At 38.2% G+C, this 15,589-nt stretch overlaps 1 protein-coding gene across 1 annotated transcript; it reads right to left on the bottom strand.

The window, feature by feature from the left end:
• Positions 1-219: 219 nt before the first annotated feature.
• LOC104078980 (selenoprotein P-like) lies at positions 220-2,371 on the bottom strand (the record flags this gene model as incomplete). Its single annotated transcript, XM_009580829.1, is given in 2 exon segments — positions 220-432; positions 2,181-2,371. Coding segments are annotated over 2 exon segments (404 nt in total), but the record flags the coding sequence as incomplete, so codon positions are not given.
• Between the last annotated feature and the right edge of the window lie 13,218 nt (positions 2,372-15,589).

Genomic DNA, 15,589 nt, shown 5'->3' with positions numbered 1-15,589 from the left:
TTTATTTATCCCAAACTTGCTTAAGCAAAAGTAGACTTTTCTTTTGTAGCTTCCTTTTTCCACTAAATGCAAGTGCTTTACTTAGTGCAACTTAGAAGTTGGTTATGATGTCTTTGTTGTGAGGTAATCAGGTTACTTGCAAATCAATTAGAGATTTACAAAGCATTACTCTAAATACATGCAAATATTTTCCTGTGTTCCCCTCTAAACAACACAGACCTGTCATAGATGAGAAAGTCATCTTTGTTTCCATTTAAGGTAGTCCAGACATCAGCTTGCTGTTCATCTTGCTGGTAGACAGAAATATAGTCTGAAACACTTTCTTTCAGTAGGTGAAATTTCCTCTGGGAATAAGTTCCCTGATGGTTGACAACCACATACGAGATATTGACCAGTCCTTCATTCTCTAACTTCACTCGCAGGTCCTCCAATCTAGTGGAGAATGTAAAGAAGCAAGACCGTATATCATTAGAGAATCATAAGATTTGCCACATTCAATGAAATTTAATATGCTCCATCTTGCTTTTATTACAGTGAATATTATTTACTCCCAGTTTTAATGGCAATAGACTAACACTATTAAAACATTCTTGCCATTTGCCATGACTACCAACTATACTGTCAACAAACCAGACTCTACAATAGCTAACTAATATGCCATGGGTCCTGTTCTTGTAAGTAGAATGCAGTACTAAGTAAAGCAAACATCTGTTTTCAGACTGAATTCAGTGTTATTTTTATTTCAGTTCTTTCACACTCCCCATGGTCTAACACAGTTAGTTTATCTGATGTCTTTATTTAAATGCTGACGTTTTGGTCACATAGTTGGTTAAAGAATGCATACCATTAATACAGCAGGAAGATGAATAATCAAGAAAGCAAACCTGCAGTAAAAAGCTGATAGCTCTCCCGCCCATCTTGACATGGCTATTTTCTGTAACAGCCAGAAAAGGGCTATTACAGCAACTGGATCAAAAGGATGGCTACAGAATGTGTATATGACCTGTCTGGCAGTTATTTGTCTTTCCCTTTGCATCCCATCGCAAAAGTTTTTCTTTGCTCTATAGTACAGAAAGCTGCTTTCTTGCTATACGACGTGGAGGTTTTTTCCTTTTCATTTGTATCCTTCCTATAGATTTGCTCTAGAAAACTCTTTTTCTGTTTCAGGAAATAGTCTAGAGCTTAAAAAATTCTTTAAAACCTTTCTAAAATGTACAGAATCAAACCCAACTACCTTGAAAGCCAACCACAAAGCCCACTTTTAACCTCGATGGAGCCAGAGATTTACCACCACTTTTTCAAATCTAGTTTGTAAAAAACTTGCAAAGACTATTATAATATGAAGTTATACGCGTAGAGGGGGAAACGAAGATGTTATTACAGTGATTAAAATCAAGCTCTGAAACCAGTACTTAAACGAAAATGATTTCACAATCACTAAATGAATCCAAGATAAGGGCTGTATGCAATTCCTGTTTGGGTCAGCTCAAAATTATTTTCTTGCTGCTGTTACTGTCATGATACCTAATTATTTGCACAGAAGTAGGTTCTAAAAACCAGAGCACCGATGTCTCAGGTCTTGTATGAAAATCTGTCATGATTCCCTTGAATGCTTCATGTATTTTTAGAAAGTCCAGTCTTTACCTTATCTTCTGAATTTTTTTTTTACATCTAGGACCTCTGAACAGGGGCTGGAAAAGCACATTAAAAGCACATGTTTTGATTTGCCTTTTCCCCCGCAGATCTTACATAAAAAATGAGTGATCACACATCTCTCTGTTTCAGGTGTTCTAGCCATGTCGGAGAATTTTGATGTTTCTTGGCTTCAGCTACATTAATCATCTATTGCTAACTGAAGCATAGCTCTTGAGGAACTGTTTCTGTTGGGTTTTCCTGTGTTTTGGGTTTCATTAATGCCAAGCTTATCATACTTTTACGTTGTAAATAAAATCTGGAAAAGATGGTCTGTCAGTCAGGACTACGTCAAGACATGAAGAATCTGAGCCGCTGGCTGCTGAAAGTTAACCTGGCGTCACATATGCCAGCTGGGATGGCGGCATTTGAGGAAACTAGAGTTCACTGAGTGCATCTGTAGTTAGGCACATGTATTATCCTCAGATGGCATTAAAAAATTGACCAGTCATGTTTTAACGAAAACTGGGAAAGACATTCACGCTTACCTGGAAGCCTGCAGCAGGCACAAGTATCAGCTAGCTTGGAGGAGAGCCACCACCGTCACTGAGCCCCTAGAGTTCAGCATCGGGTTCTCCTCCCCAATACGCCATTCTGGGGGCTCCTTGCAGTTCTGGATCTCTGTCCCTCCTCCTGGGAGGAGACAGAGAGCCAGAACTAGCCCCAGCCCTGCCCACATGGCTGGGCTTTATCTGAAAAGAGAGAAAATAAACAAAATGAGATCAATGCCTAAACCAAGTTCAGACTCTGAAATTCCCGTAGCAAAACACAGCAGGATATTGACTCCATTCAGTTTAAAAAAAAAACCTGTAAGAATTAATTTGAGCTACTTTGTTTACTGCTTGATCATATTCCTTTCATTTTGCAGTGGAATTCCCCTATAATAAATAGGCAGGTTTCTGGGTTTTTTTTTTTTTAATGTAACAGCTGAAAAGTAAGTGTTCAGAATAACTGGATTTTCTTTTAATGCTACTGATCAGACTACGTTGTTCCTTCCTCTTTGTAATTTCTTCTTCGCTGTTTTTAATACTTCAGTGATTTTAAAGTGGCCTCATTTCTTGTGTTTTAAAATCAGTTGTGCTGAGCCAGTTTACACCGGTAAGAATCTAGACCAGTTCACTCCAGATCCCAGAATAATTCCACAGACTTAAAAGCACTTGCACCAACAGTGTATTTTGGTATGCAGCAAGCATTACAGAACCTGGAAGAAATTAAAAAAAAGACTTAAAGATTTTACAAGTCAGTCTGTAGTATTTGGATTGACAAAAATCTCTTAAAAACACAGGCACTAGAAACAATTTTGCAAAAACAGGAAATGAAAACTGAGTTTCAGGATTCCTCAGATCTTACAAAATCTCCTACCCACATTTAGTCCATTTAATGTTTATGAAAATCAAAGCATACGAGAAATTCTGTAATTATCTTTTCCTTTTATTCTATTAACATAATAATTTTGGCTTAATATGTTCAGAAAAAAAACATTATTGAGAAATATGTAAAATTATAAAACTGCTCCCCAACATGTCCTAGGTTGTGGAATTCTGTAATTTTACCACTCACATCGAAGTCTGACAGTAAACACAGAATGTTTTGGAAATGCTAAGTTCTGATAAATAACATGTGCTTCATCAATTTTGTCGTATTCTGAAAAAACTAAAACATTTTAATAATTGATCTTTTAAAACAAGAGCCAGCTGCTGCAAAGCCAACATCATTTGTGAAAGCCGTCTGTCCCTAATGCTTCTTTCCTGCAGTTCTACCAAAAGCTTTTTAGGTACACTGCTTTGAAGATTAAACTATGGACCAATAGATATCAACAGGGCCATTTTTTTACTCTTTCCACACATTGGGAAAGCTGCACGGCTTTATATCCATTATAAATACATGAAACTCCTATGACATCTTGAGATCCTTCTATGCTTTTATAGGCTTCTGCAGCACTGGCATACAGTGCCCAGCAACAGCTGTCTCGCCCTGTGAACTAGATGAGAGCTATGTTCTGAATTAGACTTCTCTTTGCATTTCAACTTTCTAGTTGGTTTCCAATGGAAATTTCCACAGTCAGCCTTTTCAGCAAAGAAACAAGCAGACACTCTGCCAAATCTTAAGTCATGAAGCTCTTTCATAGCAAAACCAGCCCACTTACCCTTTCCTCCCCGCCTCCTTGGCAGCTCTGCTGCTTAACTCCGCTGCAGAAGAAAACAGTGTGGGGAAAAGGGCTGTGGTATTTATATGGCTCTTGTTTATCTCACTTTGCAGATACAGTTCAAAGTTCAGGGAGCTTATACTGAATGACCTTGCAAACAAAGCAAACCCCTTTGGCAAAAGTAACCAAAATATTTCTCCGTTAACTAATTCCAAGTGGAAACCATTTATCGTGCAGAATGGCAAGGTATTTTTAATATAAAGACTTTGAATATCAAGTTATGCAGTTTGTCAGTCACCCCAGTCAGCTGGAGGTAGTGGTACAGTCAGAGGAGGGGGGTGGGCCAAAGTCATTATTTTCTGAACACAGTGGTAACCACAGTGAGAGGGGGAAGGTACTTCTCTGTTCATAAAAATGCTGAGCTATCAGGTTTTTCTCTCATATGCTTTATCTGGTATTTGCCTTAGAGAATGGTGTACCCTGAGGGCATGTGCAGTACAGAGCTCCTTTTGCCCAGCTTCTCTTGATTATGTTACTCGGCTTTAAAACTTACTTCTGTAGAACCTGCCAGTTTATCAACTTTTGTTGAAGATTAGAGCCCAGATCTTCAGCCATTTAAATCAATGTAACTGCATGAAAGCCATGAAGCTCTACCAACTGGCAATAGCCACTTACCTCTCTGTATTACCTTGTTATGTTTTCTTAACACCATCATCCCTGAGGTATCTGCAGACATTCAGGTTAAACTGTTTCCTTACTCTCTTTCCTCAGTGAGAGAATTGTTTATGCATGGCATGTTTTATTTTGACAGCAGTTTGCTTGAGTTTGATTTCCTTCAATGTACATAATATGTGTGTTTATGGAGAAATAACTGTTTAAAAACCTGGTGTGCCCTCAGAGTTTAAGGTGGTGAGATTTATATGGCTTAGTTCTATGACCTGAGACTCTGTCTCCTGCACAGATGAGCTTTATGCTTCTGGTTGGGTGTGAGAAATGGAACTGCCGACCTTGGGATTTATCCTGTAGAAGTCCTATGCTCAAGTCAATGGAAAGAAGGACAGAGATCTGAAGTTTTATTCAATAGTCTTGGAGGCCACGATGCAGAAAACAGTCAGTCATCAGACTGGGACTGAATTTTTTTTTAAAGATGGAATGTGCTCACATTCCTTAAATTGTTAGGGAAACACATCCTTGTATTCTTTGCTGGGTTGGGACCAGGCCCTCATAACTGTGTTGATGTCCTTTACTATTCCAAATGATAGATTATTTGCTGGGCCTCCTGCCTCAGAACAGGGTCTTGATTTTCAGTGCTAATAAAGCCCTGCAAGGTTGGCTGGAAATAAATATTTGGTATGTATCATGTCTGTTAATTCCTAAATGACTACTGAAGCATCCAAAAAGAAATGAAGCAGGTAATAGGGAGAGGAGTAAAATGCAGCTCAGTAGTGATTGACAGTTGGTCTCTTGCCAATTATTGCAACACAGGTGGAGATACTATCAAATAAAGAGCAATATTCCATTCCCACTTCTTTTTCAGCTTTGTAGAGAGGGATGTGCACAAGGCTTGATTAACAAGTGCTGAGCCTATAAGCTGTATATAATGCCACTGAGTGCTGCTGAGACTAGCAGCTCACAAGTACTGAAGAATAAAGGGTCCAGACAGAGTAAACTGAGCTGGAGCAGCTAACTTATAAAACAGCTACCTTGCTATGGAAAGCACATTGGGGATTGAAATGTACAGCAGTCACTACTGAAGCATTAGTATTTCCTCCTATATAATACGCAGAGACATCTGCAGACCTTCAATTCCCTTACAGAGAGATGAGAAGCAGCTGTTGTTAACAATTATCACTGTGCCAATAAATACTATTTGTTATATTATTTATTATTCTATTACGTTATATTTATTATAACCTTTATAATATTAAGGAGAGCTTAACTACATTCATAGTGATAAGCGATAAGCATCTTGCTTTATAACATTCCCTTTACCTGAGATCATTGTTCTGCCTCAGGATCTACTGAAGAAAAAGTTCCTCTGTCTTAAAGCAAGTGGTAGGGAATATTGTAATGTTGGCTGTGGGTTTAGATAGATCTAATTCCATTGTTTTAGAAATGTATAAACCCTAAATATGTTTAAACTTCAGTCTGAAGCATTACCCTTCGAGTGCAAAAAAAATCACATTTTTTTTTACAAACAGTAGAATAAAGATCTTAATAATTGTTAAATTTACAGTCTAAGAGTCTGACCATTCCATTTCTTATATTAATCCCCCTTGCATTCGTAGGTTCCTTTGTCCGTAGCTTCTAAAGAAATAATTGTCTTAAATCCTAATTTTGCTTTCTACTGCAAGTATTTTCTTAGTTGTTCAGTATGTTCCAATCTCACTGCAGGAGGCAGTTATGAACTCTAATTTGGACAAGTCTTCAGTTTTAAAAAATAAAGTTTATAATTATCATCCTGTTTCTACCCACTTTCTTCCTTATTTGGGAGGAGTAATGGTCCTGGTGGAAATAACAGCCCCCTTTCCTTCTTATTGAACATAAACTATCCCCTTTTTTGATGTCTCAAACTTTTCAAAGCATCACAGCACAGAAATACCAGTGTCTTTGGAAATTAACTGATGTTTGTTATTTCTTATCCAGATTGGTAACATATACATTTCTTAAAAAAAACTCAAATGGACATGGAATTATGAGGCTGCCACATTTATTTTTTTCTGGTAAATATAATTATATTCTGGTAAAGTCTGCTGTAGTGATTTGCAACATGTGCAAATAATGAGAGGACAGAGGCAAAACACGTATCCAGCACGAATTCTATCATGAGACCTTAGGACTTCAGTGTCTGTTTTGCTCTTGTGACTGAAGGATGTCACAAACGGGGAATTCAAAGTCCACTGGCAGATCGTCTCTACTGATTCTTCTCATGTCTTCTCATTTTATAAAAGTGTAACTGTGTCAACTCAGTGGAGTTACTCATACTTCATAGTGGAATAAATTGCAATAAAAACAGGCTGTTGAGGTTTACTTAATGCTTACATAAACAAATTTCCATTTGTTTATGAGGCCTTAAACTCTTGGTTAAATGCTGTAAATAAAGGGTAAATTAGGTGAAGACTAAGGAGATATATTAAAGTAAAATAAATTCAGCAAAATAATTAGAACCACAAGTTCATTAGTTAAAGTAACTCCAGAAAGGAGGAGAGTGGTGCAGTATTGGTCTCATGCTCTTCTCATGGGAGATCCAGAGCAGTGTAAGATAACTAAACGCATACTTCTCAGAATTCAAAGAAGCAACAAAAGCTGACATCCTCTGATATAGGCCTGGAGGTTGTTTCAGTGAATGAAGCAATAGCTGATACATGCAATTGTCTTCTTAAAAACAAAATGAGACTTAAATAAGCTCTGATCTAATAGATAAATGTTTTGGTTTTCTGTTTGGAAATGCCATTATAATAATGAAGTGTCTTCCTCTGCTTGAACCTATCTGTAGCACACTGTAATTAGCAAGGAAAATCTTTTTTTATCAGACATGTCCTAAGTCATAATCATTGCACAGATTACAAATGCAAACCGACCCTAGTTGCTGACTACCTACACGTATTCTGAGTTCCTTATTGGCTCTGTTTACTTTCTGCAAATATCCTGTAATAATTCTATCAGCCTGCAAGTTCCCCATGTCACTTCAGTGGGCCTAAAACCAATGGTACTCTTATCATTTCAAGGAAGGACAAATTACCTGTTGATACCCAAGAGGTGGCTAAGAAGATCATAGCTGTACGACATCTGCTGTATTTTTGTATTTTTCAGTGTATTTAGTAATACTTGGCAGTCCTGTGGTCCACAGAGAAAACTAAAAGTTCCTTCAGTTTAGTCTGACTCTGGTGGCTTCTGGTGTTGTGGATCCACAGGATCATGAAGAAGCAAACATGATCATGCAATGCCCAAAGCAGGATATCTGTACAGATCTCCTGCATGGATCTCATATCCCATACAATGATCAGTGATCCCTCTTTCTACTGGAATGATGCAGTTGCACCGGGAATTCAGCAGGCAGCTTTAGGCTTTCCAGTACTGTGCACTGAGTCAACATGTAACTAAAGTGGTTAAAGATCTGGACCAATTAATACAAAGAAAGTTAAACAGAAACCCTGATTTTGCTGTATTGAGGCAGTTCTCTTTACATTGACAGATCAGATCTCAAAGAGGGTGTAACTGTAATCATAACTTCAGAAGTATCATCAGCAATACATACAATTCCCATTAAAGTCTTTATACCAAATAACTCTCCTTAGGAGAGGTGGAGGAAAATGATTCATCAGCTAAATCCACAGCAGTTCATTCCAGGTGACTTTAAAGGCTTCTCACCAGAAATACCTCTACAAGCAAGTTCTTGTTAATGATTCATAACAGGTCACCCAAGCATAGTTCACTGTGCTGAACCCTAGCCAGGGAATGGAAGTTATGACAGTACAGTACATGGGATTCAGTGACAATATACGGTGAACCTTGCAAGAAGGTCAAGTCTGTTCTTTGCTTATCTGTTGTAAAATACATGAAAACTGAAGTGAAAACTGGGTCCAGCTAATGAATAAGAGAATTGGTATGAAAAAGTTCTCTTTCGAGAACTGTTGAATTGTGATTAAAAAATGGATGACAGATTTTTTGTTAAATTTCTTTTTGTGGCTCTATGTTGCTTTGTTTTCCTGAGAGTACAGCAGTGGGTGCAAATATCATGGTCTGCAAGAGATGTTAAGAGAGCTTAGGGACAGATTCAGATAGCTGAGTGCAAGATGGAGATTTTTTTACATGAAATGGAGTCTGACAAACTAAAACACTTATGGCTTCAAATACATTGATATTGAAGCTTGATTGTTGATGATACTTCTTTTCAGATAGCATAGTTCTGGAATGCTGAACTGTGAAAAAAATCTTGTGTGCCCTTCTTAGGGCGAAAGTGTGCGCATGTGCCACTAGCACCAGTAATGAACGTCTAACTGGCTAAATCAACCATTTTTTACTGTTCTGTCCATTTTGGAAATTCAAAAGCAGCTGCCATTTCAGCATCAAAGCGTTCTAAGTGCAAATTTTTTGTGAATTGCTGAACAATTCGCAGATGAAATACAACAGTAGATTGGTCTAAGTGACAGTTTTCACTTAACAAAATACATTTTGCTGCTGCAGCACACAGGAAGCTGAGATTGATAGCCACTCACAAAAAAAGGGCCTCCTAGTACCTTAATGAACTTCAAACGTAAGTACCTCAAGTTGTCTCTGTAGATAAAGAAATATTGTAAAGCAGTACTGACCTTCTGAGGACTGGTGGAAGAACAGAACTGTTTTTAAATGTGGTCTATACAAAAGCAGAGGGAGAGCTGTGCTGATACATATGCTTGTAACAATCAAATCCTGAACAGACAGACTGTCTCCTTCTGGTTTTTGAATGCTGATGGAAGTCTGGAAAAGTCAGATCTTTATCTGATTTATATCAGGAAACATCATTTGATATGCGAGAAGGACTTACAGCAGCTATCTTACAGTAACACCTTTCCTATTGTTGTCGGTGCCGTTATTTAAAGAGTCAGCAATAGTGACTAGCATTCAGCCCCTGCCTAGATTTGATTTCTGTTAACAAAGCCATACTGGCTTACAAGTTGTGCCTTCAGCAGACAGTACTTTGTAAAACGTTCAGCAGCTACAGTACCAGTTATTGATATATAGCTATTGGTATCTGCAACCCACACTCAGAATGTATCGTCAGCTGGATGACTGTGCACCTTCTGGAAGTGCTAAATGCTTATTGATTGAATAGACCGGAATAGCTTTAATACTAGAGTATATAATGTAGCTGTCATACATTCATGAAAAAAAAAAGATAGAAAGACCATTACTAGCTTCAGATTTCCAAGAGTTTCCTATTCTCCTGAAGAGTTTATGTTTTTGCTGAAAATGATAATTATTTACTAACATACATTTCTTTTTGCGTGTTTTGGATGAAATATATATAACAGAAGTCCCCAATCTTCTGATATTAGAGTCTTATATTTTATTTTCCACAGATGCAGTTCTTGAAGGTAACAATGAAGGCAAAGTAAAATTTTGAATACAGAATATTATTTCTGTATTACGTTGACAATGGGCCAGCAAGGATTGGACAAACGTATTAGCCCTACCTTGACATTGACAGTCTTCCTGTTTTTCCTACGGCTTTGGTGTCCTAAGTTTTGGCTGGTTGAGGGAAAAGTCAAAATCAGAGTAGTAGAACTGTAATAGCATTCCAGAATAAAGGGTGCAGAATGCAGCACAGAGGAAGTAACTCAGTGTTTGAAAGAAAGAGAAGTGAGAGTAGAGAAGATATGATGACATCTTGTCCGAGGACACCTTTGGAAGTCACAAGCCATTACACTACTTACTCCACATCACTGCAAATAGCAAAGGCATGAAAAAATACGCCCTGCAAAATTCAAGCAGCCACTATTGGTTGCTTCTGTGAAATTGTCATTATTTCATATGTTCACATGTGTTTGGATAGACCTCCTGGCTTGTCTGAGAATTCACACTGAACGAGCTTCATATCGTGTTCTCTAATTATTGCAATAACAGCAATACTCACTTGGAGTCTCCTCATCCCATTCCAAAAGCACTGGCTCAACTCGTGGAACTTTAAAAGTGAGTGAGTCCTGGTCCTGACAAGAAATAGTCGCACACCATGCCTCAACACCTCTCCAGTCAATAGAGGTTTGCATGGCTGCAAACTCTTCTAGAACTACAGGAGAGATGGGCCCCAGGTTTATATTTTACTTTGGTAAATCCTCATCTCTAGCTGACCTCTATTTTCATTTTTTACTGGCTGTCTCTCGGCAGAAAGACATGTTCAAAATATTATTCATGTATGCTGTATATTATTTATTAGTTATTATTTACATATCAAGCATATACCAGTCTTAAGAATTGGATTTAAGGTAGTATCCCCAGTAGACCCCAGAGTCTATGTCTCATGCTCAACAGCTGAGCAGCTCCCACACCTGTCTTTGACCACCAGCGTTTTACGCAGCCCTCTAAACTGCAGGCTGAATTTCTCTGAACTCCTTCTTGTCAGCAAAAAAAGAAAAAAGAAGAAAAACAAAGTAAGGGTTTGTGCTGATCCTGCACCACGATCATTGCCAGATTTCCTGTAAGAGCTCGAGAAGAGGAAGCACAATATGAACGTGAAGTGAAAAAAACTTGCAGCACTTTAAAAATCATGGCAATAAAGCTGCAGAACGTTCCTCCAACACAGCTAGCAGGCATTCAGAAGGAGAGACAGACCAGAAAACTAAACGCATAAGTGATCCCATGACTGCAATAACGGTAATAATTAACAATAAATGCTTTTTAATTATATTCCACTTTTTGCAAAGACTTCATGATGTCTTGCTTGTAAATGTTTTAAGTTAATGATAAAATTGTTGTGGTTTCTTTAGCACAGACACGTGCCTGAGATAAGTTACAAAATATATAACTAAAGGATCATGTGGGATTTCAGATACCTAGTTGTCCTGAAGCCAAATACAGGACTTCATTCTCCATTGTTCAGGCAAATCGTTGTGCAGCCAGTGGCTCAGGCAGTGTTTGAACCTTACAGTGTGGATCGTGCATGAGGCTGGTCCTAAGAACTTAAATAACAGAACAGACAGAGGCCAGGTGCTCTTTCAGTAGCACACGTGCTTTGGTAGCTGCTCCATCTGCGCGTCTGCAAAGGGAGTACTTAAGTTGCTGTTATAATTGGCATGGTTACAGTCAATGTGCCACATAGCACACATGGTCTTGCACGGATGGAAGATGCTCTTGATGGATGGAAGGCTGTGCTAGAAAGAAAAAAGTTCTTGAAGAAAAAAAATCTTCCCCTAGATACTGGGAAGAATTATTTTTAGGTTGCCCAACTTTCCAACTTTTTGTTGCTCTTAATATTATCTTAATTGCATGTGGAACCTTTCCCTGATTGTCTCCAGGTTCTGAAATAAACTTTCACCTATGTGAACCTATCAGTCAGATGTAATTTCTCCCAGCAATAATACAGTCCATAAGTCTACGATTTTCTAGGAAGATTACATGGCCTGAAAGGAGGAGTAATCTAAAATTATCTGTTAATGTTTCTGCATGTATAATACATGGAACTGTAGCACTGATAGTGCGTTAGGTCAAAACCTTTTCTGCCAGTTTAGCTTTAATCCTTTCCAGACTCTGTAGATTTTCATGGATTATTAAAGAGAGCTACAAAAATCACCACATTTCATGTTCTGATGTGCTGTGTTCACTGTTGCTTGTCAAAAAAAACACAAAACAAAAACATTTTTGCAAATCAGGTTACAGAAGATTTGCTTGTGAAAATCTGGGTTACCTCTGAAGAGGTAGTATCTACATATACAAAATCTTTATAAACAATGTGTATGTATGTTATTTCTACTCATGATGCACAAAGCATACCCATACAAAAATGGCATGGTATATATTTATTTTAACAATTAACACAGGTAACTTTTTAACAGCGGTTTTCCTTAAAAGGTTCCCCAAACAAGTACTGACCTAGCCAAGGTCAGTATTGAATTTATGCTGGGAGCTGGACTAGATGATCTTCAAAGGACCCCTCCAAACCAAACCATTCTGTGATTTTGTAATTCTATGACTCCATATTCTGGGATAAAAGGAAAAAAATGGCAAAGTACTTAACACCTGTTATTTAAGCACTAAGCCATTATACAATTGTTTTAGGCATGCTTCTCATAATTCTGCAGAATCCAAATCACTATGGTTTATGAAACTGATAAACACTAAGTTCTTAGACTTGCTTCTTCTTCCAGATATTTAAAGTAATATAAAAGAAAATATTTGGACAAGAATGCTAGAATTCAACCACTCTCTTGCAGTGTTCACCAGACACTGATCTCCCTGATTTCACTCGTCAGCTGATCTTTGTGGGGTCACAAAAATACGAAACTTGCACACAGTAGGCAAGATTTGGTGTGGAGCTTGTAGGGCAGCAGATAATGTTAACTAGATACAAATGCACATCAGTGGATTTCTTCTGAAAATATAAAGATAACAAAGGAACAAGTTGACATCTTTGTGTCATGGATATAAGGTTTAAGAATTTTTAACATCAATTCACAATTCAGCATGTTAACAGTTTTCAAGCATTGCATTTTACAGTTACCACTATCGTTTTGACTTTCACTAACTCCTTATATCTTCCCTTCCCTCTTGAGATAGTAAAGAGATGAGGAGGATTAACAGAACAGCTGTCAGAGGCACAACCCATATTTGTTTTCCTTTAAAACTTCTTAAAACAATCACTGATACTGTTTCACTAGGCATACCTATCAAAGAGGCTCTACAGAAATGTTTTTCTCTTGCATAATAGCACACATCTGGCTTGCTCCAGGCATGACAGTAAAGCTCTTTCATGCACAGAACAAGTCATTGTGCAATGGAGACATGCTGAGTCGTCTGATACGGAAAAGATTTCTTGCAAATGATTGATATCACTACAGGAATGAGCAGTTGATTTCGTAAGACTTGTTTTAATAGAAGAGACCAGAAAAGGCCACATTGTAGCTATCTGAATTCTGCACCTCCTTGGGTGAATCATTTGGTCCTGATGTGGGGCAATGTGGTGGGAGATCTGGGCGTGTATGAGTGCACTAGCAGCTTTCAAAACTGTTTGGGGAGCCAGTCGGAACTCCCCAGCAAGCTAGGTGGAAAGCCTTGCACTAGGTAAGCTGATGGTCCCTTTTGGCCTTCATTTATAATCTGAATAAACTGCTTTTGGAAAACAGTTATCTACTCGATCCTGCACATAAGCATGCCTTCTGAATTCTTTGTTTCACATCTGCAGTTTATTAATTCCTTCATTTCTTCAGACAAGAGGGGTTTTCTTATTAAAGACAGGAAACGTATGATTCACACTTTTCTATGATCAGGTTAATATTAATTTTTGTCCATTTGCTACTTCACAGCTCTCCCTGGGAGAGGCTACCAACACTCAGTCTGACTGGGTGTCCTCTGCCTTCTTCAACACTGCCGTGAGAAGCCCAGAGCTGGAGGAGAACATCTGTACTTTGGTATTATTCCCAAACTCGGCTGAACGTTGTGTCCAGAAGGCTTATCAGGTTATCGTAATGAATACAGATTTCTCCAGAGTGTCACTGAGGTGATTCTGGAAAAGGAAAAAAACATAGGGAATTTTTAGCCATAGAAATGGCTAATACGGGTTGAACTAGAGATATGGATAAAGATAATTTGGATGTTTGCTTAACATTTTTTTCCTCATGTAAATAAAATGCACTATAAACCAGGTTATTTAGAGACTTGCAACTAAATTGTATTGTTTTGTAACGTAACTCTCAGAAATCCTAGAGGTACTGCTGGGAAACACCACACCCATCTCTAAGAGAGGAAAAGGAGAACCTGGAAAGTTGTAGCTCTATCAGTCTAATTTTATATTTGAAAAGCTATTAGGACAAATTATGAACTGTTCATTTAAAAGCTCCCATCTAACCTGACAGTACAGTTAGAAGAGTGAAGCCGTAGGAAAAAAGTAAAGAAAGAAACACTATGGAAAATGCCATGGGGAAAAAAAATCAAATGGTCTGAAAAAAACATACATTAATGAAAAATAAGCAAACCGCCAACCTTGTCTGGATAGGTAGAAGGTGCTGGAATGGAAATTTTTAATTCTTGTGTTGTGTTTTGGTCCTATAGCAGTAACTTTAGCAATATTTCAATTTGAATTGCAAGCTATTGGAGATACAGTTCTTCAACTAAAAATTAGATCTCTAATAGTTTAAAGTGAACCTTTATATTTTTTAAATGCAGGAGGCATCAACATTCCTAATGTACTGCTGTGTACCAGAAAACAAGAATGGGTGTGGCAGACAACTCCTAGATTGAAAACAATTGTCTGACCAACTAGACCTACTAACAAGAACAATAGTATTGTCACATTAGCAAGGCCATTAAGCAATAATATGAGGAAACAAAAGGGACATAAATTTGACTTCAAACTTTTTTATATTACATTACAAACCATCAGTATTGATAAAACTTTCTTATATTACTGTATTATAAAACACTGCGCAGAGTCTTAGGAGTTTATGTATTAGAGAGTATAAAAAAATTAATTTGAACTTGCCTGAACGTCTATTACTTGTTTTGTTTGATGTTGTAGGATTTCTATGCTGAACGGCTTGCCTTAACTTCATAGGCATTTACCCTTTTAGTGGAGGATGAATACGGCAAAAGTAATCGTGTAGATCTGGTACCAGGGAAAAGTGGTGGATTTATGTGGGCAAGCTCCTAAGAACATATAGCCCTTGCATGCAGCATCTGTTCTTTTGTCATGATTGACAAAGAGGCTGTCAAAGGGATGGTCATGGTGTCTGTTTTGACAAGTTAAATTATTATACTGGTTTATTTGGTGGATGAAAAGCTGGACATGAGCCAGCAATGTGCGCTCGCAGCCCAGAAGGCCAACCGTATCCTGGGCTGCATCAAAAGAAGGGTGGCCAGCAGGTCGAGGGAGGTGATTCTGCCCCTCTGCTCTGCTCTGGTGAGACCCCACCTGCAGTACTGCATCCAGCTCTGGAGTCCTCAGCCCAGGAAAGACATGGACCTGTTGGAGCGGGTCCAGAGGAGGGCGACAAATATGATCAGGGGGATGGAACGCCTCTCCTGTGAGGACAGGCTGAGAGGGCTGGGGTTATTCAGCCT

Source organism: Fulmarus glacialis, unplaced genomic scaffold (assembly GCF_000690835.1).
Source record: "Fulmarus glacialis isolate BGI_N327 unplaced genomic scaffold, ASM69083v1 scaffold33656, whole genome shotgun sequence".
NCBI classification, from domain to species: domain Eukaryota; kingdom Metazoa; phylum Chordata; class Aves; order Procellariiformes; family Procellariidae; genus Fulmarus; species Fulmarus glacialis.
Note: the sequence above shows the minus strand (reverse complement) of the source record. Positions and strands in the feature narration are given on the sequence as shown.